Source organism: Danio rerio, chromosome 20, assembly GCF_052040795.2.
Source record: "Danio rerio strain M-AB ecotype USA chromosome 20, GRCz13ab, whole genome shotgun sequence".
NCBI lineage: Eukaryota > Metazoa > Chordata > Actinopteri > Cypriniformes > Danionidae > Danio > Danio rerio.
In genome coordinates, this window is record NC_141040.1 from 6,750,284 (window position 1) to 6,771,466 (window position 21,183).

Genomic DNA, 21,183 nt, shown 5'->3' on the forward strand with positions numbered 1-21,183 from the left:
AACCACTAAAAGTATTATCTCACTGGCACAATTTTCGGCTTACAAAAATAAGTCCATTGTTGAAAGTGATCACAAAGTGGTGTGACATTGAATGTCTGTGTTTGCAGTCTGCGTGTGGGATGCTGCCTTCTGGCCACATGCTGAACAGTAGATGTAGTAGCGTTATCAGTCGCGATCAATGCTGCGAGACTCTGAGTTTGTCATGACACACACCTATCTGCTAATCTGTGTTCAGCTGCCGCCGGCTGACTGATGTGTCTATGCTGGAACACACACACAACGGCCACACAATGAGCGGTCTGGGTACCTGTGTGTTTGTGTCATGACTAAGGTGTCTGCAACTTGTTAGAGATGTGTTAACATCACCTCTGTGCCCAGACTATGACACACAGGGCTAAATGTATAGGAGTGGGTGAAGATAAGGGGGTCACAGGTGTGACTCTGTTTTCAACACTCGTGTGTTACCATGGTGACTTTAAAATGTCAAACCTTTAGTCACTGTTTCCACTGGGTAATAAAGGGTTAGTTCACCCAAAAATAAAAATGCTCCACTTAATTTCTCAACCTCATGTCGTTTTAATCAACTAAGACCTTCAATCATCTTCAGATCAAAAATTAATATATTTTTTGGTAACACATTTAGTTTAAGTACCAGTTCTTACTATTATACTAAACTAGTGGCTTATTACCTATTATTAGGATATTGGCAGTTAATTATTACTTATAAAGTACATATTCTTTAATACCTATTAATAAGCAGAAAATTAAGAGTTTATTGAGCTTAAAGTCATAGTTTATGGATTGTTAATAGTGAGAATTGTCGACGAAATTCTCAAATCGATGAAATACTGGGTCACTTTACAATATGGTTCATTAGTTAATGTTAAATAATGTATTTACTAACGGGAACAAACAATGAATAATAAATTTACTATTGTATTTGTTCATGTTAGTTAACATTAGTTAATAAAATACAGTAGTTCATTGTCATTTCATGTTAACTCATGGTGCATTAACTAATGTTAACAAGCACAGACTTGAATGTTAATAATGCATTAGTAAATGTTCAATTATGATTAATAAATGCTGTACATGTGCTGTTCATGATTAGTTCATGTTAGTAAATGCATTAACTAATGAACCTTTTTGTAAAGTGTTACCAAATACTGATATTTCGGATGAAATCTGAGAGCTCCCTCATCCTCTATAGCAGGGGTCACCAATCTCGGTCCTGGAGGGCCGATGTCCCTGCAGTTTTTAGCTCCAACTTGCCTCAACACACCTGCCTGGATGATTCAAGTATACCTAAGACCTTGATTAGCTTGTTCAGGTGTGTTTGATTAGGGTTGGAGCTAAAATCTCCAGGACACCGGCCCTCCAGGAACAAGTTTGGTGACCACTGCTCTATAGACAGCAATGGTCCTGAGACCAATACTACCATTTTATGGGTGCTTTCACACCTGCCTTCTTTTGTTTGGTTGAATCGCACTAGAGTTCGTTTTCCCTCTTAGTGTAGCAATCGCACTGAAGTGCGCACCAAAATCGGGCCACAAAAGCATACCATGACCTTCTTGAAGAGGTACTCTCAGTACGTTTTCAAACCAACTCTGGAGTGGTTAGTTTGAGGTTAGAACATGATCCAAACTAAAACAGACCACACCACAAAAAGTACTGCGCCTTTTTAGACTAATCCAGCTGCTGTAGTCGGATGCGCTTTGCATTATGGGATGTGGAGAAGAAATATTTGTTGACAGCGCTTTTCCAACGATTTAAGCAAAGAGAGAGAGAGAGGGAAAAACATAACCTGATGGATCGTTGGTAATTTTCCAGAAGATGACCATGTCGCAGTTTAGATATAATTAATTCACGCCTCCTCCTGAAGTGGTTTGCGGCTAGGGCTGTCAAAATTAATTGTTTCTCTGGTGCACCGTGATGCAGACGCGGACAATTCGGTATCAGTTAAGTAATAATCATAACTGGTTATACAGTACTGATGTCATTTATCTCAAATGCGCTATGTTGCAGTAGCTTACTATGTTGAGGGAGGTGAGCGCGAGTATTTGCAATGCTCCAACTACTTAAAAACTCAGAAACTGTTCACAATTTCACTGCATGTGTGTTTGCTGGACAGTCTTTCACTGACACTTACAGCAGAAGCTGTGTGTGTGTGTGGTTTTGTGTGTGAATGAGAGAGAGCGTAATGCTGAGTGTCTCTTGTTTGGTGCTGTCTTTGTTTTTGTGTGTGTGTGTGTGTGTGTGTGTGTGTGTGTGTGTGTGTGTGTGTGTGTGTGTGTGTGTGTGAATGAGAGAGAGCGTGAAGCTGTGTGTGTGTGTGTGTGTGTGTTTATACACAGCTTGTTATACCCCCCTATAATAATGCCAACATTAGCATATATACTCTTATATTTAATTAATATTTATTTATAGTTTAAAAACCCTTTACTGACCAAGATTAGGCTATGTGTTTTTGTGGAGGAACATTATTGAATCCACTGACTTTAGCGCAGTTCTGCGCTTAGGATGGTGCGTCCAGCAGCACCGAACACCCTTTCACTGCTGCTGCTACAGGCCGAGACGCATAGTTCTGATCTGGCTAATTTTGCAAGTGTTGGGTAGGATTGTTTGTTCATCTTCTACTAGCCAAGAACATCCATTTACCTCTTCAGATGCTTCAGAACGCAGCAGCACGAGTGGTCTTTAATGAACCTAAAAGAGCACATGTCACTCCGCTACTCATTCGTTTGCACTGGCTGCCAGTTGCTGCTCGCATCAAATTCAAAGCACTGATGTTTGCTTACAAAGCGATTTCTGGCTACGCCCATTCTTACCTGCTCTCACTTCTGCAGATTTATAGGCCCTCCAGAAACTTGCGTTCTGTGAATGAACGTTGCTTCGTGGTTCCATCCCAAAGAGGCAAGAAAACTCTTTCCCGAACGCTCGCGCTCAATCTGCCCAGTTGGTGGAATGAACTCCCTAACTGCATCAGAACAGCAGTCACTCGCTGTCTTCAAAAAGCGACTAAAAACTCAACTATTCAGTCTCCACTTTTCTTACTAATACGCAACTCCCTCTCTGACTCCTCCACTAACTACAAAAAAAATAAAAAATTACTAACGCTTTCCTTCTTAGACTTTACACACCTGAAACTTGCCTACAGCACTTATTCATTGTTGCTCTTATAGTTGTGCAAATTGCTTCCTTGTCCTCATTTGTAAGTCGCTTTGGATAAACGCATCGGCTAAATGTAAATGTAAATTTCATTTTCCATGACAGAAGTTTCAATGTAGCGAGTGAACTAGTCATTTTCCCTGTCAGCTTTCTGTACATACATTGCTGTTTAGCGCTCTACCGTAATACGCAGTGTATGAGTGACCGCCGAAATACTTTGGCAGCTAGAATGACTGTTCTTTTTGAACCGGCGGTTGGCTTGACCGCAGTCAAAATTTACTCTTTTTGACTTCTCCGTCATTATTTGTTTCACATTAGCAGAGATGGATTTTAATGCTGTAACAAACAATTTGATTACTTTCTTGCGCTAATCGAAATGCATCACATGGCTGTTCATTTAATGCGCCTGACCCGACCCCGTTTAAAATGATAGAAATTAAATCCGTCGGGTTCGGGCAAAGATCTTCAGCTCTAGTGCGCAGTGCAGCGCCAGGTGAAGGTATAAATCTAGCTAAAGGAGGACTAGAGAAATCTTGGATTTAATCTAAAATATCTTAATTTGTGTTTTTGAAGACGTCTTGGGGGATTGATATATGAATAACAAGATTTTTTTTTAAGTGAACTAAATTGTATTTATGCTTTTGTCTCTTTTTTTGTAATTTGTAATTATTTGAAATTGTAGTGGTCTTTTAATCTAAACATTGATTAAAATGTCATTTTATTATAGTGATTATTTTGGTTCTTTCCTCCACAGCCAAGCCACACGAAGGCACCCGCTCTTTAAGCAGTGACTCTGGACTCTCCAGCTCCTCCCAGTGGACCGGAGGACAAGCCTCTGGGCTCCTAATCAGCTACAGCCCTGAGGAGAACAACCAGCTCAACAGAGTGACCCCTGGACTCAGAATGGAGGAGGAACAATCTTCTCCAGGCACTTTGAGACGGGACCCTACAACCAGTCAATCCGTTCTTGATTATTCTGGACACTTAAATGGTGACTCTATGTTCACAGAGCGGGAGACAGACATTATAGATGACGATGAGGATGACATGACCTCCCCTAATGATGCCATTGCTGCTGTTTCAGACTCGCTGTCCTTTAAGGAAACGTCTGGTTTGTCTTCAGGTCAGAGTTCTGATTATCAAAATGAAGCTTCTCCTGCCAAATTTCGTGGTGACGTGAATACCTCGAACTCTGTCATAGACACTTCAGTTCCTGCAGGATATCAGACACGTATATGGGTGAAACAACAGCAGTCTACATCTTACGCACACACTCCAACAGACAGACTGGAAGTCAAGCAGGAGCTCCGAAGTGATGCAAGCAAGCCTTCAACGCCAGATAATTGTCTTCCAGAGGCGCCGTCAGAGACAGATAAGGATGATGTCATGGCTTTGGATCAATCAATCGAACAGCTCAATCAGCTGATCCTGGACCTCGACCCAGAATTTAAGCCAATCCCTACACAGCCACAGAGTCACATGACACGCTCAGCCTCCCTTTACACTAATGGAAAGACACAATCAATGGGGAAAGCCAAATCTCACCTATCAGGTAAGAGACAATCCTGATACATTCGCCAGTCCTTACAAATCAGTCCATTTATTGATTGCTACAGACTACGAGATATAGTGAGGGTTTGGGATAAAATACAATAGTATTCTGCTTAGATGTTTATTTGGGTGAAACCATTGTAATGTAATGTAATGTGTATTTATATAGCGCATACACCCAAAGCGCTTCACAATCATGAGGGGGGGTTTCTCTACACCACCACCAGTGTGCAGCATCCACTTGGATGATGCGACGGCTGCCACAGGACAACGGCGCCAGTGCGCTCACCACACACCAGCTATTGGTGGAGTGGAGAGACAGTGATAGAGCCAATTCGGTGGAAGGGGATGATTAGGAGGCCATGATCGTAGGGGCCGATAGAGGGACTTTGGCCAGGACACCGGGGATACACCCCTACTCTTTATGAGAAGTGCCATGGTATTTTAAATGACGACAGACAGTGAGGACCTCGGTTTAACGTCTCATCCGAAAGACGGTGCCCACTGATAGTGTAGTGTCCTCTTCGATTATACCGGGCCATTAGGACTCACACAGACCACAGGTTAAGCGCCCCCTGCTGGCCTCACTAACACCACTTCCAACAGCAACCTAGTGTTTCCTTGTGGTCTCCCATCCGGGAAATGACCAGGCTCAGCCCTGCTTAGCTTCAGTGAGTAACCGGTCTTGGGCTGCAGGGTGATATGACTGTGGAACCATTAAAGTTCCATAGGATTTGGAGGGTTAATTGTAAGCATTAAACATACCACGGCGTAACCATTTGAGATTATCACTTTACTGCAGTATTGTGAAAGTATGTTTTGTAAGAGTTGACAGATGCACAGCTAAATTACCTTTCTGGTAAGGCAAAAGTTGTACCTTTCAGACTCAGTCTCAACTTTATTATCCCGTTTAGGGAAATTAAAATTGAAGCAAGGTGACATAACACAGGCAAAGATCTATGCAGGGCTGGAGTGGGACTCCTTTTCAGCCCTGGAGTTTTAAGCCTCAGACCGGCCCACCTCAGTTCACGACTGACTATATTAAAATAAGGTCATTTCTAATTCAGTTTCTAATGACACTATCACGTCTTTTTTTGAGAAAACAGCTGCTTTAGAACTTCAAATGTTCAACAACCCTAACAGTATTTTATGTCTTAAAAATAAAAATGAAAAAAATAAATTACACAGACGAGGATCAAACCTGTGTTGGTGGCATCGTAACCTAATGTGCTAAGCACTGGACCACAACAGATGTACGTTGAGAGCTGACTCATCTGAGTTATATCATCATTCGATAAAATAGATAAAAAGAGCAGAGCTGGTAAAATAATGAATAAGAAGATTGTGGTAAAGTAAATAAATAAATTAATTTAAAAAGTGTGACTGCTCAGAGCAACAGATTCTGGAGCTAGGGACACCGGCCCTCGCAGCCAAAAAATGGACCGGCCTACCGGGAATTCTCCCGGTCCTCCCGATTAGCCAATCCGGGCCTGGATTTATGTACACATTACCAAAACGTTACCACAACGCATACAATACATTTTTTAGATGTATCTCCCTCCCCAGTGGACTCCTTTAATGACCTACCGGCTACCATTATAAAAGAATTTCGAATTCTATTTGTCCTACAAATAGGAACTCTACAAAAAGCTCATACCCAGCCACTAGACATTACTGACAGGGAGTGTCAGAATGTTGTGGGACTGCTGTACAGGAGTTATTAATAGGGATTATAGTTCGCGGTTTTTTTTTTTTTAAAGCATTACAGTAAAACACGCACGCAGTTATGACTATTTTAAAACATGTGTTTGTTTGTTGTAAATATTCGTAATAATGACATAAAAAAAATACTCATTTGTGGATCCTCTTACTTCCGGGTTCAGCAATACTGCCGTTGTGGCAGGTGTATTCAGGGAACTTTTTTTACCCTATTGGTTTCAAGTGTGGTCCTGAAAAAACTTAGCCCTACGGCTTCAAGCTAAAGAGAATTGGGACACCCCTACCCCTTGGCGTGCATGCGCAAAACGAGGGGTAGGGGTTATGGGGAAGGGCTGAAGGGTGGAATTGGGATCGGGCCTTTGTCAGAGCTTTAAAGGAACTTTATCAGTACATGGATCAGTGGATCATGGATCAGTTTCTTGCTTCATTTCACAAGTGTAAGTAAAATAGTTGCCTCCTTGTTTTTCTCTAGCTTGCAAATTATTTGTTTAATTTTGTTTTGTTACTTGTAACCGCTTGTACTGTATACGTTAACTCTTTATATTCTCATATCGTGTCTAAAACCTCGTTGAAAACAAGACCCGTGCCGCTTTGTTTACGGATTTATATGCGTCTGTGAGCTTGCGTTCCACTGCCGTTTGTCATTGCTAGGGCCACCGTCAGCTGTTCCTACCTACGTGCGGCAGTCAAGGTTCAGAGTAGTTTAGCTTTTGGCACTGTGTAAATTAATACTGAATGTGTCACTGATTTTATTTATGGTTAAGAATAGAGAAATATGCTGGTGTTTAACTGCATTAGGCTCACACACATACCTGCCAACATCTGTCCCTGAAAATCCAGGAGACCAGGGGGGTTAGGTTCGGGGGTGAGGTGTCTGAATAACACTGTTGAGAACTGGGTACTGTGGTGTTAGTAACCACTATAAAGCGTGTTTTGGGCGGCCACTGCGATCGGATCCTATACCAATGTTGGCGACCCAGGGGTTTTTACAGACTGGAGTGGGGTTGAAATTACAGGAGTTTTCCTGGACAAATAACAAAACGAGAGAGTGGTGGGAGATGGGTCTGAAATACGGGAGAAAAAAGTCTTGGCAGGCATTCTCACACATGCACTCTGCACTCTTGACTACTTCAATAATGTTGATATGCCATGCTGGGCATTTCACTCTGTCTCACGCCGAATGCTGTCGACCAAATGCAACAGGCTGTCTTCGGTCCAATCAGAGCAGATTAGCTTCGTGCTAAGGAGGGCTTTGGGAACAAATGAATCCCTGAACGATTTAAATGGGAGTCGCTGGGATAATTATGGTAAAATAAATGCAGATTATAAGACAATGAAAGTGTTTTTTGACCTTGCATGCATTTTCGACTGTTGTTGGAGACCCTTAAAACCAAAATATGACCTTTTTTAATGTATAATAGGGGCTCAAAAATAAAACGTTAGGCCTAAAAGTCTTAAATTCAATGAAATATTGTGTTGTAGGTGTTAAATAATTTTAAAAAGGTCTTCATTTTCCTATGTCAATGTAAAGCTACCCAATCTGTCAACTATAATCTCAAAACATGTTTACAGCAATTTCTCTGAATTTATTTCTTTAGTCAGGGAAAGAAAACTAAAAGCAACACATACAGTTGAAGTCAGAATTATTAGCCCCCCTGAATTTAAGTGCTCCTGTTTATTTATATATTTTTTCCCCCAATTTCTGTTTAATGGAGAGAAGATTGTTTCAGCACATTTCTAAGCATAATAGTTTTAAAAACTTTTTTCTAATAACGGATTTATTTTATCTTTGCCATGATGACAGTAAATAATATTTTACTTGATATTTTTCAAGATACTTCTATACAGCTTAAAGTGACATTTAAAGGCTTAACTAGGTTAATAAGGTGAACTAGGCAGGTTAGGGTAATTAGGCAAGTTATTGTATAATGATGGTTAGTTCTGCAGATTATCGAAAAACAAATTTGCTTAAAGGGGCTAATAATTTTGTCCCAAAAATGTTTTTTAAAAAATTAATAACTGCTTATATTCTTGCCGAAATAAAACAAATAAGACTTTCTCCAGAAGAAAAAATATTATCAGACATTCTGTGAAAATTCACTTGCTCTGTTAAAAATTATTTGGGAAATTTTAAAAATACAATAAAATCAAAAGGGGGCTAATAATTCTGACTTCAACTGTAGCTTTACATGATCTTCCATTAATACAAAAACTATTTAAGTAACTGGGCCATTAGAAAAAAATCCTTAGTGTTTAACCCTATTTATGTCTAAAATTTCATTCAAAGTTGTCTTAAAAGGGTCTTAAAAAGTCCTAAATTTGATTTGAAGAAACCTGCAGAAACCCTGTAGATTGATGTTTGAGGTTTCTATTGGCAGGGGCCTAATTTATGTTAATACATGCACTCAAGTAACATACAATGGCCCTCTATGTGCAGTTCCTGACAGGTTTGGTAAAGTAAATAAAGACTTGCCTTTCATTTCGGTGAGTGTGTGTATGTGTGCATAACTGTGACTGTGCTTGAATGTGTAAACATCCAGGTCTAGTATGGAGTGCTTGCACAGTGTAGAAGTGACCTCTGAGCTGCCAGTTTGTTTAGGAATTGACATGATTGTATTTTAGCAATGGAATAACACTGCACTTAAGAAGCGTGTAGTGACAATAATGTTATACGCTCTTTACCGAACACATCTGTGGTGCCATTTTTTCACCATGAACTCAATACTCTGGCTGCTTTGACCCCGGCATACTGAGAGGGGCTTGTTGCTTTTGAAGTGTGTCCCCTGCCTTGAATATACATCCCCTGTCTGTTCTGTTAAAATATCTTAAGATCCTTTTAGCAAGATCAGCCCATGTCAGAGCAGCTCTGGCGACTGAAATGGAGATTCTTTGAATGGAGTGCTGAGTTCATCCTGTTTAACAGAAATCTGTGCAGAGTGTTGTTATTACAGTAGTATGTCACTAGATATATGCCTTGTGGCATGTGTGCGCGTGTGGGTTTAAATACACATGGTGTAAGGGCTGAGGAATGCTTTTGAAGTGAGCGTCTCCTGACACACAAAACATGTTGTCTTTCACTGAGTCTTGAGGATTTCGTAGGTCCGGGTGGTGATAGTTAACAGAGCCTGCACTGTTGGCCGTTTGAAATGAATTATTACCATGCTTTATAATCATTATGTAAACAAAATGGAATCCAAGGGTCTGTGACAACACTATTTTATTATTTAAACCTGGAAATAATTACATCACAATAAGGTTATATTACAAAATAAGAAAAATAAACTGTTTTTCTTCTGATTCTGTACAATTGTAGCTAATTCAACAAGCCTATGTGTCACTGATCGATTATCTGGCTGTTTCTCAATTTCAAGAATGCAGAGAACGGACTTGCGTTCTTGTGGAGAGCGGTCTTTCCAGGTGTCCTCAGAAGAACAAACTCGGCAGACCGTGAGAACAGAGAATACGTCCTGTGAGAAATGAGATGCGTTCTTTGTGATGGTCACATGACCTTCACACATTTTAAATGTAAAATTATTTAATCATTACTGCATTCATACAGGGATTTATTGTTTTTCACTTTTTCAAAATATATACTGTACATAAAAATATAAATATACATTGCGCAAAATAGATATAAGAGATTTTAATAAGAATTTCAGCAAACAAACACCCTTAATGGGCCCTATCATACACCCGGCGCAATGTGGCGCAAGGCGCGGCGCAATAGTCTTTTGGTAGTTTCAGCTTGGCGCAAGAGTCGTTTTGAGGCGTTGCACCACACAGTTTAAATAGCAAATGCATTAGCGCTCATTTGTGCGTCCATAGGCGTTCTGGTCTAAAAAGGGAGGCGTTCTGGGGCGCACTGCTGGTGCGTTGCTATTTTGAGAAACTATAATAGATTTTTCATTAGACCAAAATAAACCCGGTCTAAACTCCGGCGCAGAGTTGCGCCTCGCTTACGCACTGCTTAATACACACAAGAGAGCAATAGGCAAATATCTTTACATATGAAAAAATGTAAATATTAAGGATATATATAGGATATAATAAGAATAGATATAGGATATAAATATAAAGGATTAAAATATTACAAAACATATTATTTTCTAGCCTACATAAATATGAAAAATCACTGCTTTATGTCTTCTTCATCTCGGGAGGCTTTTTCAGCTCATTCATAACAATTTGCTTTTGTATAATGTTATTATTATTATCAGTATTATTTATTATATCCATATTTATATTTGTTTTATTAAAAACAAGCTTAAAGGAAAATGGGAACTAGAACTAAATACCATAATCGAGGATGAGGTCTGGACTGAGTTATGTGAAGGATGTCATAAAGGAATTAATAGTCAATTGTGGAAAGAATTTGATTGGAAAGTAAAAATGAGGTACTTTAATACTCCTTTTGTAATTTCTACATACGTAAAAGGACCATCGGTAGCTTTGTGTTGGAGAAAATGTGGTAAAATTGGAGACCATACCCACATTTTTTGGGACTGTCCTACGATTCAAGAGTTTTGGAAAAATGTTAAAAAAGAAATAGATAATATATTAGATAGGGAGATACCCCTCGATCCAGTTGTGTGTTTACTGGGAGCACTGCCCAAAGAGATGTTTGATAAGGAAGCAAGATTTGTCCTAAGGATATTATTACTGGTTGCAAAAAAAATGATAACAGTACATTGGATGGAAGAAAGTTCTCCAAAAGTGTCTCAGTGGATTCAGAGACTTAAACAGGTCTATATAATGGAAAAAATGACTGCATGTCTACAGATGAAAACTGATATTTTTCTAAGGAGGTGGAAAAGTATTACGACATATTTGGATATGTATATTTAGAGATTGCTTAACCTCACCTTAACATGACTGTTATTTGATGTAACTATGCAATACAATGTAACTTGATGTACAGATGTATCCCCTGGAAAGTAATTATGATGGCAACACCTTTTATTTTAATTTTTTTTTTCTTTATTTTTTATTATTATTATAATTTCATTATTTATTTTTATTTATTTATTTTTTTAGGTACCCCCTCGTGTGTAAGGGGTAAAAATTTTTGGGGAAGGGGTTGTTCTGTAAAATAAATATATAGAAAAATCTTAAATAAAAAGTTTCAAAAAATAAAAACAAGCTTAGATTTGCCCACCTGTCAGGTTTTAGACCATATGGGGCACAGCATGTGTTTTAGGATATAACTCAGGTTTTTGAGCACACTTTGTTATAATTGTTCATTTATTCGTTTGCTGGAAATTAGAACTGAATTTAGAAATAGTTTTGAAACAAATATTTGCGCTTAACAAACAAAATTATTTATTTTTAGACTAATTGATGTCTGTGTGTAAAGGTTTCCCTATCCAAGAGCGAAAGTGAAAGTAGTTCCATTATCTCTCATTCTCACGCAGATGCTCTGTTTCACCGTTTTCTGTTAAAAAAAAAACTGTGAACTGTTTACTGTTTGCTAGTGAAATACTAATTTTTTCCACTTAGACTTACTTTGCGTCCTGTAAATAGCGAATGCACTTATGGCGCGACGCAACTGGCTCTTAAAGGGAATGGGAGATGAGACTCTAATTGGTTTATTCTCAAAACTCACCTATAACTCATTAAGAAAATAAACTCAACCCTTTTAGACCATACGCCACAGCGCAAAGCGGATTTTCCCGTCCGTAAATTAGCAAAAATGCATTCTGACACGCCCTGAAAGCGTTTGCGCCCTGCCTTTTGCGCTCTGCGCATGGACCGTCAAAATAGAGCCCAATGTGTTTACTCCTTCATTAAGATGTCCATGGTAAATTCACAGTTTCATTTATAGAGAAGCTCCTGAGGTAAATAAGTCATATCTCTGAACTTTAATAATAAATAAAATGCTGCACTTCCCACCTCCAGTCGCAATGACTTCTGGGACTTCTAAAGCGAGTTCGATGCTCAAGTCTGCATCGGTGCCTCCTCGATATCAAGAACACATCCGGAGTGTTTCAGTCATCCTCTGTTCTTGCGGTCTTGAGAAGTAGAGCTGAACTTTGTCAGCTGATGATGACGTCAAGCAAGCAACGCATATTGAGAAGCAGCCTGTGACTTTTGTTTTCAGATGTGATCTGGATCTCATAATCATTCTAGAGAAGATTATACATTTGGATTTTTTTATGTAGCTGGAGTAAAAAAAAAATGAAATGATAATTAAGATATCTGAATGTGATCCTAAAATATTATAACAGGAAAAATATTTAAAATTGAAATAATAAAAAAGTTTCACTAGTGGTCTCAGAAAATTTGACCTACTGTATATAGGCATACAAATATTTATGTTAATTGATGTTATATTAATTTAACATTTCTAATTTAGAAGTTTGTATTACAAATTATACTAATCAATATGCAAAGAGGCAAATGCATAAATGGCAGCCTTCAAGTCTCAGACGCTTCAAGTCAAATTTCAATTGCTCTGTCCAAACTTAAAGGGATCATTCACCCAAAAATATACAGTTAAAGTCAGAATTATTAGCCCCCCTGAATGATCAGCCCCCTGCTTATTTTTCCCCCTATTTCTGTTAAACGGAGAGCAGATTTTTTTCAACACATTTGTAAACATAATAGTTTTAATAACTTATTAATATTAACTTATAAATTATTATTATTATTGTTATTATTATTATTATTATTATTATTATTATTATTATTATTATTATTATTATTATTAATATTATTATTATTATTAATTTATTATCTAATAAATTTTTAATCACTGATTTATTTTATCTTTGCCATAATGACCGTACATAATATTTGACTGATATTTTTCAAGACACTTCTACACAGCCTAAAGTGACATTTAAAGGCTTAACTAGGGTAATTAGATTAACTAGGAAGGTTAGGGTAATTAAACAAGTTATTGTATACCGATGGTTTGGTCTGTAGACTATCAAAAAATATATATAGCTTAAAGGGGCTAATAATATTGTCCTTAAAATTGTGTTTAAAATATTAAAAACTGCTTTTATTCTAGCCAAAATAAAACAAATAAGACTTTCTCCAGACGAAAAAAAAAGCATTATCAAACATACTGTGAAAATTTCCTAAATCTGTTAAATATCATTTGGGAAATATTAAAAAAAAGAAAAAAAAGAAATCAATAATTCTGACTTCAACTGTATGTACACATGTTATTATTGAAACATGGCGCCTGTCAATCAATTCGGTGGGCGGGGAAAACTGCACTCCTACGTCACATTGCAGTGAGCCTTAAAATCACTGGGAATTGGGTCCTATTTTCAACATCAGAATATTTAAAAAAGAGACTTGTTGTGTTGATATCACTCCAATATGACAGTGAACACACTACACACACAGTTTTGTCCAAACAGCTTACATCTTGTAATATTTTAAGTAAATAGCTTTTTAATTGGATATCATAAACTTTTCAGTAAGCATTTCAAAACAACAATCGTTTGAGAACGTTCTATACACTGCAAAAAGTGCTTTTCTTACTTAGATTTTTTGTCTTGTTTCTAGTCCAAATATCTAAAAATTCCTAAATCAAGAAGAATTTTCTAGACAAGCAAAACATATTGTCTTGTTTTGAGAAATAATATGCCAATATTAAATGAGTTTTTCCTTAAAACAAGCTAAATAATCTGCCAATGGGGTAAGCAAAATAATCTTATCACAAATCGGAAAACAAGATTATTTTGCTTACCCCATTAGCAGATTATTTTAATATTTATATATATTTATATTTATATATTTATATAGAGAAATATTATATCATAATATTTCTCAAAACAATACAATACATTTAGCTTGTCTAGAAAATGCTTCTCGATATAAGAAATTTTAGATATTTAGACTAGAAACAAGACAAAAAATCTAAGCAAGAAAATCATTTTTTGCAGTGTATTTAGTTTTTTTTTTATTTTAATGAAACCCCTATTTTTCAAAAAAAGTTGTTGGAAGTTCATGAATAAAATTCTGATTTACTGGTCACAGTGAGATGTGGATTATGAATGCCTACTAAATGCTTTCTCTTTCTGCCTCTCTCTTTTCAGGTTGGAGACAAACACAGCTCAGCGATGTCTCCCAATACTCTGTGCTGCAGAATACGAGTGGGGATCAAACACAGAACACCCAGAGATTCGATTTTAGCACGCCACCTCTGGTATACACGTTTATCACAGTCACTTCGTAAATGTCCAGCCTAAAAAAATTAAACATTACACATTTTAACAGGAGACTAGTGTGATAGAATCAGCTCACCAACCCTGTGCAAAGATCTGCCTAATGTCAACTAAAATATGTGTTAAACTTGTATTGAACCCGGAACAATCCTATAACAATGCTGTGTGTGTTTTTGTTCCAGCGAGGCTTGTATCACACTGACGCCGTTGACTTTGGTGACCTCCCTCCAGAAGTTGACAGACCACTGTGGGTGGGTTTAAATCAAGCTCCGCCCACGCCAGCATTTCCTGTCACACCCCCCACTCCATATGGTGAGACTGACACAGTGTTTAATGTTTGTTATGTGAGCCTTTCAAAGCCTTGTGACTAGGCATGGGCCAGTATAAGATTCTGACGGTATGATAACCTTGGATAAAAATATCACGGTTTCACGGTATTGTAATCACTGCTCTAAAATAAGTTCGTTTTATATGTCTGGGTAAAAAAGAAAAAAAAATTCCCCTTTTAAACACAATATATTTTATTTTGAGAAACTTTTAAAATATTTTGGAGCAGTAAACATGTCAGGCTAAATAATTCTAATTAATTATTGAGTTCTGCTGTCTGCATTTATTTCACAGATTTTTTTTTTTTTTTCAATTCAAAATGACATCTTTGGATATTTTTTTTGCTGGAGATACTGTTGTCCTAAAAAACAAAACATATACCTAAGGAACGGTTTAACAAAATTTTGACGTTTTAAAACCTTGACTTTTCCAAACCCTGGTATACCTTGAAAATGGTCCCATGCCTATTCATGACTTTTTACTTATGTTAACTTTAATATTATGGCCTTTTTTTAAAGACATTATAGCACTCTTTTGTGGGAAAATATCATGGCATTTAGGCAAGGTATCATAATAATGCCATTATTGCAATCAGAATTTGATAGTAAAATGTCATACTCTATGCATTACTTTGATATTTATCGAATGTCAAGCTAATAATTTAATTCAGTCTAATACAATTAAATACAAATTGCATTTTAGTACCACATTTAAAACAAAAGTTGTTGCCTTAAAATACTTTAGGATTTAAACATAAACCATGTAAACATTTACAAACACATAACCACATTAAATCCTGCTAATCAGCTCAGATTTTGAAGTATACATAGTTGGAGAAAATGTTATATGCAGTGGAACAATATCTTGTAATTGGGGACCGACAACAACAAAGAGCCTCTCCTCTCCCTAATTTCGATTTAGGAACAAAGAGAACCATCTGTTTGGATGATTTCATTTTTATAGCATTTTGTTGAATAACATTTATTGGTAACACTTTAGAATAACTATCTGTTATAACTAGTTAAAAGACCATTAATAAACTGTTAGTTAACAAGTTATAAATGACTTGTTAAACAAAAGTTAGTAGTTTGTTAATTATTTACAACTGTGCCTTATAGATGGCTAATAGATAACTTACAAGCCGTTTGTTGACAGGTTGTAAATGACTTCTTAACTGTATTTTAATGATTTATAAATATACCTAAAAAATTAGTAATAGATCATGAACAAGCTGTTAGTAGATAACTTAATAAAGACTTGTTAAGAATCAGTTAATAGTGTATATATGTTATTGGGATGTTATTCTAAAGTTGCAGCTATTCTTCATTTATTAACTGTTAGTAAATGAGGAATAGTTGCAACTTTAGAATAACGTCCCAATAACATGCTTAAGCTAATAACTAACACTTAACTATTATATTTAATAGTTAATTATATGTGTATACTTTAGAATAACGTCCCAATAACATATACACACCATAACTGATACTTAACAAGTCTTTATTAAGTAATTTACTAACAGCTTGTTCATGATCTCTTAAAAATTTATTAGGTATAGTTTTAAATCATTAAAATACAGTTAAGAAGTCATTTACAACTTGTCAACTAACGGCTTGTAAGTTATCCATTGCCCATCTATAAGGCACAGTTGTAAATAATTAACAAACTATTAACTTTTATTTAACAAGTCATTTATAACTTGTTAACTAACAGTTTATTAATGGTATATTAACTAGTTATAACGGATAGTTATTCTAAAGTGTTACCCATTTATTATAATTTATAGAAGTCGATACATGACATACAATGCAAGACAAATGCAGGAATGATAGTTTCGCAGTCTTTTGTCCAGAGGTGCCCAAAGGATGGACCCATGTTGGCCCAAACTTGGCCCATGGAAACCCATGGACTCTATTTTGACGATCCATGTGCAAAGTCCAAAGCGCAGGGCGCAAACGCATTAAGGACGTGTCACAATCCACTTTTGCTGTTTTAAGGACGGAAAAATCCACTTTGCGCCGTGGCACATGGTCTGATGCTGCGTTCACACCAGACGCGGCACACGCGTCAAGCTCGAGTGATTTACATGTTAAGTCAATGCAAACGCGCAAATAGACATCCTGCGGTGCGATACGCGCGAATGACGTAAATTGCGCGAATGGCGCGGGGCGAATTGAGCGTTTTGCGCATTTGACGCGCTTAACAAGCGTTTCGTGCGAATCTCTCGATTTTGAAAATCTGAACTTCAGCAGACATTCGCGCCGCGTTAACCAATCAGAAGCTTGCTCTTGTGGGGTCGTGATTGTGACGTAGAACCTGTTGTCGGTGTTCCGAGGGAAATCCTCCTGCCTTCACCGACAACAGTTCATCAAACTCGGCTTGGCTCAGTCAGAAGCACCGCTGAAAGCCTCCGTCATCCAGGTGAAGTTTCTGGAGGAGTTTATGAGCTCACAGAGCTGGATGCACCTCTGAAAGAATGTAGTGGACTCAGACACGACCCTAAACGTATCGACGCTGTTTTTCAGTCTTCATAAAGCACATAAACTGTTATTTTCTTCATAAAATCCATGTTAGCCATTTAGCTATGAAGCTAGAGTCTTCGGGCAGACAGAAGCCCTGCCCATCACACGTCTGTTCTGATGTGAATTTGACACGCGAATGAAGCAGGGTTTGACGTGCGAATGAAGCGAGTAAACTCAAATGTTCTATTTACGCTATTTACGCGCGAATAGCGCGATTTATCCGCACGTGCCGCGTCTGGTGTGAACACAGCACAACAGGGTTGAGCTTATTCTCTTAATGAGTTATAGCTGTGTGTTTTGAGAATAAACCAATCAGAGTCTCATCTCCCATTGCCTTTAAGAGCCAGTTGCGTCGTGCAATAGCGCATTTGCTGTTTACATGACAGATTTTGTAAGTGGAAAAACTGAGTGCTTCACTTGAGAGAAAACGGGTAAACAGAGCATCTACAGGCGAGAATGAGAGATGAGCCTCTTCATTCTTTACTTTCACTTTCACTCTCGTGGATAGGGAAACATGTTGTACGCACAGACATCCATTAACCTACATAATTAATTTAGTTTGCTAAGCGCAAAGATTTGTTTCAAAACTATTTCTAAATTCAGTTCTAATTTCCAGCAAACAAATAAATGAACAATAATAACAAAGTTTTCTCAAAAAAGTTATTTCCAAATACACATGCTGTGCCCCATATGGTCTAAAATCTGACAGGTGGACAAATCTAAGGTTGTTTTTATAATAAAACAAATATAAATATGCATATAATAAATAAAACTGCTAATAATGATAACATTATACAAAAGCAAATTGTCATGAATAAACTGAACCATTTTCAGCATTGATCTCCATTGTGTTATAAATGGGATTATGTTTTTATTATATTAAGTTCATCATAAAACTTAACAATCATACTGAATCATTATTTAATGTGTTTTAAAGCAACATTTTTTAGTTATTTTTAAATTATACCAAATAAATTAGAAATTACCCATAGCAAATTAAATGTAATGCGGTTTGGTACCTTTAACTTTGGCCCACAGCCCTCAATCAAGTTTGGGTTTTGGCCCTTTCTAAGAAAAGGTTTGGGCACCCCTGCTGAAGTCGAAAGAATCAAAGTCAATCTGATTATATTGGTTAGAGTTGGTAAACGCCAGCCTTATTCAGACAATTGTAACTCAGTTAAAAGTCAAGAATAACAACATTGACCTTAAAACCCAAATTGGACATGCTAAGTGAAATAAAAGCCACTCTCTGTGGTTTCACAATGAAATCTAGAAACAACACATGTGGCGTAATCTTTCTTAATTTATATGTTTTGCTTAATAGGCTTTAACTTCATCTTACAATGTACTAGCTGGCCCGTTGAACGGGGTGGTTCTTTTTTCTCAAAAAGTGGAGAATTATTGAATTTCTCTTAAATTATGAGGTTCAAATACCACTTTTTAGTGACATTTTAAGCATTAATCTTTGCTGCATTGGCTTGCATGCGTGATCATAACCTTTCTGATGCAACAAAAATATTCCTTTCAATTTTGTCAAAGCGCTTACTTTACTATTTCACCACAAATGTGCAATTAAACTGTTTTATTGTGCATTTAAAAGTTATTACTGTTTTATAAATAACGTTATGAGATTAGAATTTTAAATGAAGAATTTTTAATAATTTTGCAAGAATGAAAAAATATTTCTTTTTAAAATACAAGTTTATTTTCATGCATCATAAAAAACCTTTTAGGAATCTGTAAAAAAAAAGACCAACTAAAAAACATTGAAAAACTGTAACCTTTAGGTAAATAACAAACTGGCCACCTCATTTTTTTTCAGTCAGAATTTGTACATTTAAATAATTAAAAATTAAATTTGTCCTAAAGCCTTCTTCTATCAGTTATTTTCACAATTTATGATGGCATAATGTCAAAAATGGGACAAATGACCTCATATTGGAGACCGATTCTGGGGTGCGTTTCCCAAACTACGACGTAACTCGAGGCTGAACTATCATAGTACGATGCATCGTTTAGAAAAAGAACGATGTAGTGACAACTGTTTCCCAAAACCATAGTTTGTCTGTCGCAGATCCATCACTTGAACCATGTTAGTTATAATGTAAAACCCCTATAATGATGCTCTAAACTGGGTGGAGTAACCACTTTTTTAGAGAAGAACTCATAATTTCTTTGTGCAAATTATATTGTTTATACACACACACACACACGCATTTAAAATAAAATCCAATATTAGATTTGGTAAAAGCATGCACTCGCTTTCCATATTAACTGAAATATATATAAATGGCACACACTTTGTTTGCTTTACTAATATTATTAAGAAGTTGATAATTACATATTCTATTCTAAAACATGTCACTTACAAAAGCTAACACTATTCTAATATCATATAAATCATATAAATATATAAATAACAAGGCAATTTATTAAGAAATGAAATTTAATATTTATTATTTATTAGGAAAGTTTAAAAATCCTACTTTAATAATCTAAAAAGTGTTAATGATGATGATGATTCTTATTATTATTATTAAGTATTATATTGTTTATTTATTTTTTATTTTTTAGAAAAGTCTACTTTTACAATTTGACACATGCAAACCACTGCAGAAAATTCTAACCAGCAGGCCCATGTCATATTCACCTTATTCTCCTCTGACGAGCGGGCGCTGCTATTTGAATCTTTTTTGCTCGAGACTTCCGGTCTCATTCACTTCCATTCAGTTTTTGTCGTTAAAAACTGCTCGTTACGCTGCTTGATGTTGCAATTTGATATTTTCTTATTATATTATTCTACTTGTTCTGTATAGTCAGACAAACATTTGTTTGTAGAGCAAGTAGTTTGACCGTTTTCTGCTGTTTATTATTCCTAGTCATTTCTCCCATAGGCGACTGAATCGGAAGTTCTAAGACAATCGCGAAAACAGGCGCACTTCCGCCTTTTAGAGTAAGTTCAATATAGTACGGATACTTAATAAATAACCCACTATAAATTTAAATAATTAACGTATGCTTTTTTTGTTTTCACAAGCTTTGGAGACATAACATAAATTCCGCTTTCAAATAATAGGTCACCTATATAGCTTTCGCCTTGAGGCCGTGTTCAAAATGACATCAATGTTTTCAAAGTGCACTACGAAGGGAGCACAATTGTAAACATGAAGATCGCGAAAACTGGACTGTAAAAATTATTTGAAAGGAAATTACACCTGAGAGAGATGACCTTAATTTTTATTGACCTTTTTTATTTGTAATTATTCCAAGTTTAAATGTTAGAATGTTCTAAATGAATAGGGCATAGGAACTATGGCCCCGTTTACACTGCCAATTAAATGTGACCCAATTCCTATTTTTTGCTCATATGTGACACAGATCGGATCTGTTCTATGACCGTGTAAACACGGAAAAAAAAAAAAAAACACATGCATTCGGATATTCAGAGATCGGTTTCAGGCCTTCTTCATATGTGGAAATAAATCAGATGTAGATCGGATGTTTGACAATGCGACTGTCATGTAAACAGGCAGATCGGATTTATTGAGGCATTCCGTTCTGTACGTCATTAAATTTGCGACAATGTGGTGCTTCTCCGCGGTTTAATGACAGAAAGAAGAGCGTGTGTGGAGATGCCGACGCGGTAAACAACATCAGAGGAAACACAGAGGAGGACAGTGGTCAGTCGCCACAGTTTGCTCCCACCAGACCTGAGA

The 21,183-nt window shown here is 36.7% G+C and overlaps 2 protein-coding genes across 15 annotated transcripts in view; one reads left to right on the forward strand and one right to left on the reverse strand.

Moving 5' to 3' along the window:
* The window catches only part of dsc2l (desmocollin 2 like), a 1,349,056-nt gene that overhangs the window by 629,112 nt on the left and 698,761 nt on the right, over positions 1–21,183 (reverse strand). The gene's annotated exons all lie outside the window — the stretch shown is intronic.
* Positions 1–21,183, forward strand: part of tns3.2 (tensin 3, tandem duplicate 2) — an 817,627-nt gene that overhangs the window by 45,220 nt on the left and 751,224 nt on the right. For all 13 annotated transcript variants that reach the window (XR_015517992.1, NM_001443983.1, XM_087297829.1 and 10 more), the window contains 3 exon segments: positions 3,923–4,720; positions 14,490–14,599; positions 14,801–14,930. Coding sequence is in view for 12 of the 13 variants with exons in the window: in NM_001443983.1 (NP_001430912.1) it covers positions 3,923–4,720; positions 14,490–14,599; positions 14,801–14,930 (1,038 nt within the window). In the remaining variant the exon portion in view is untranslated.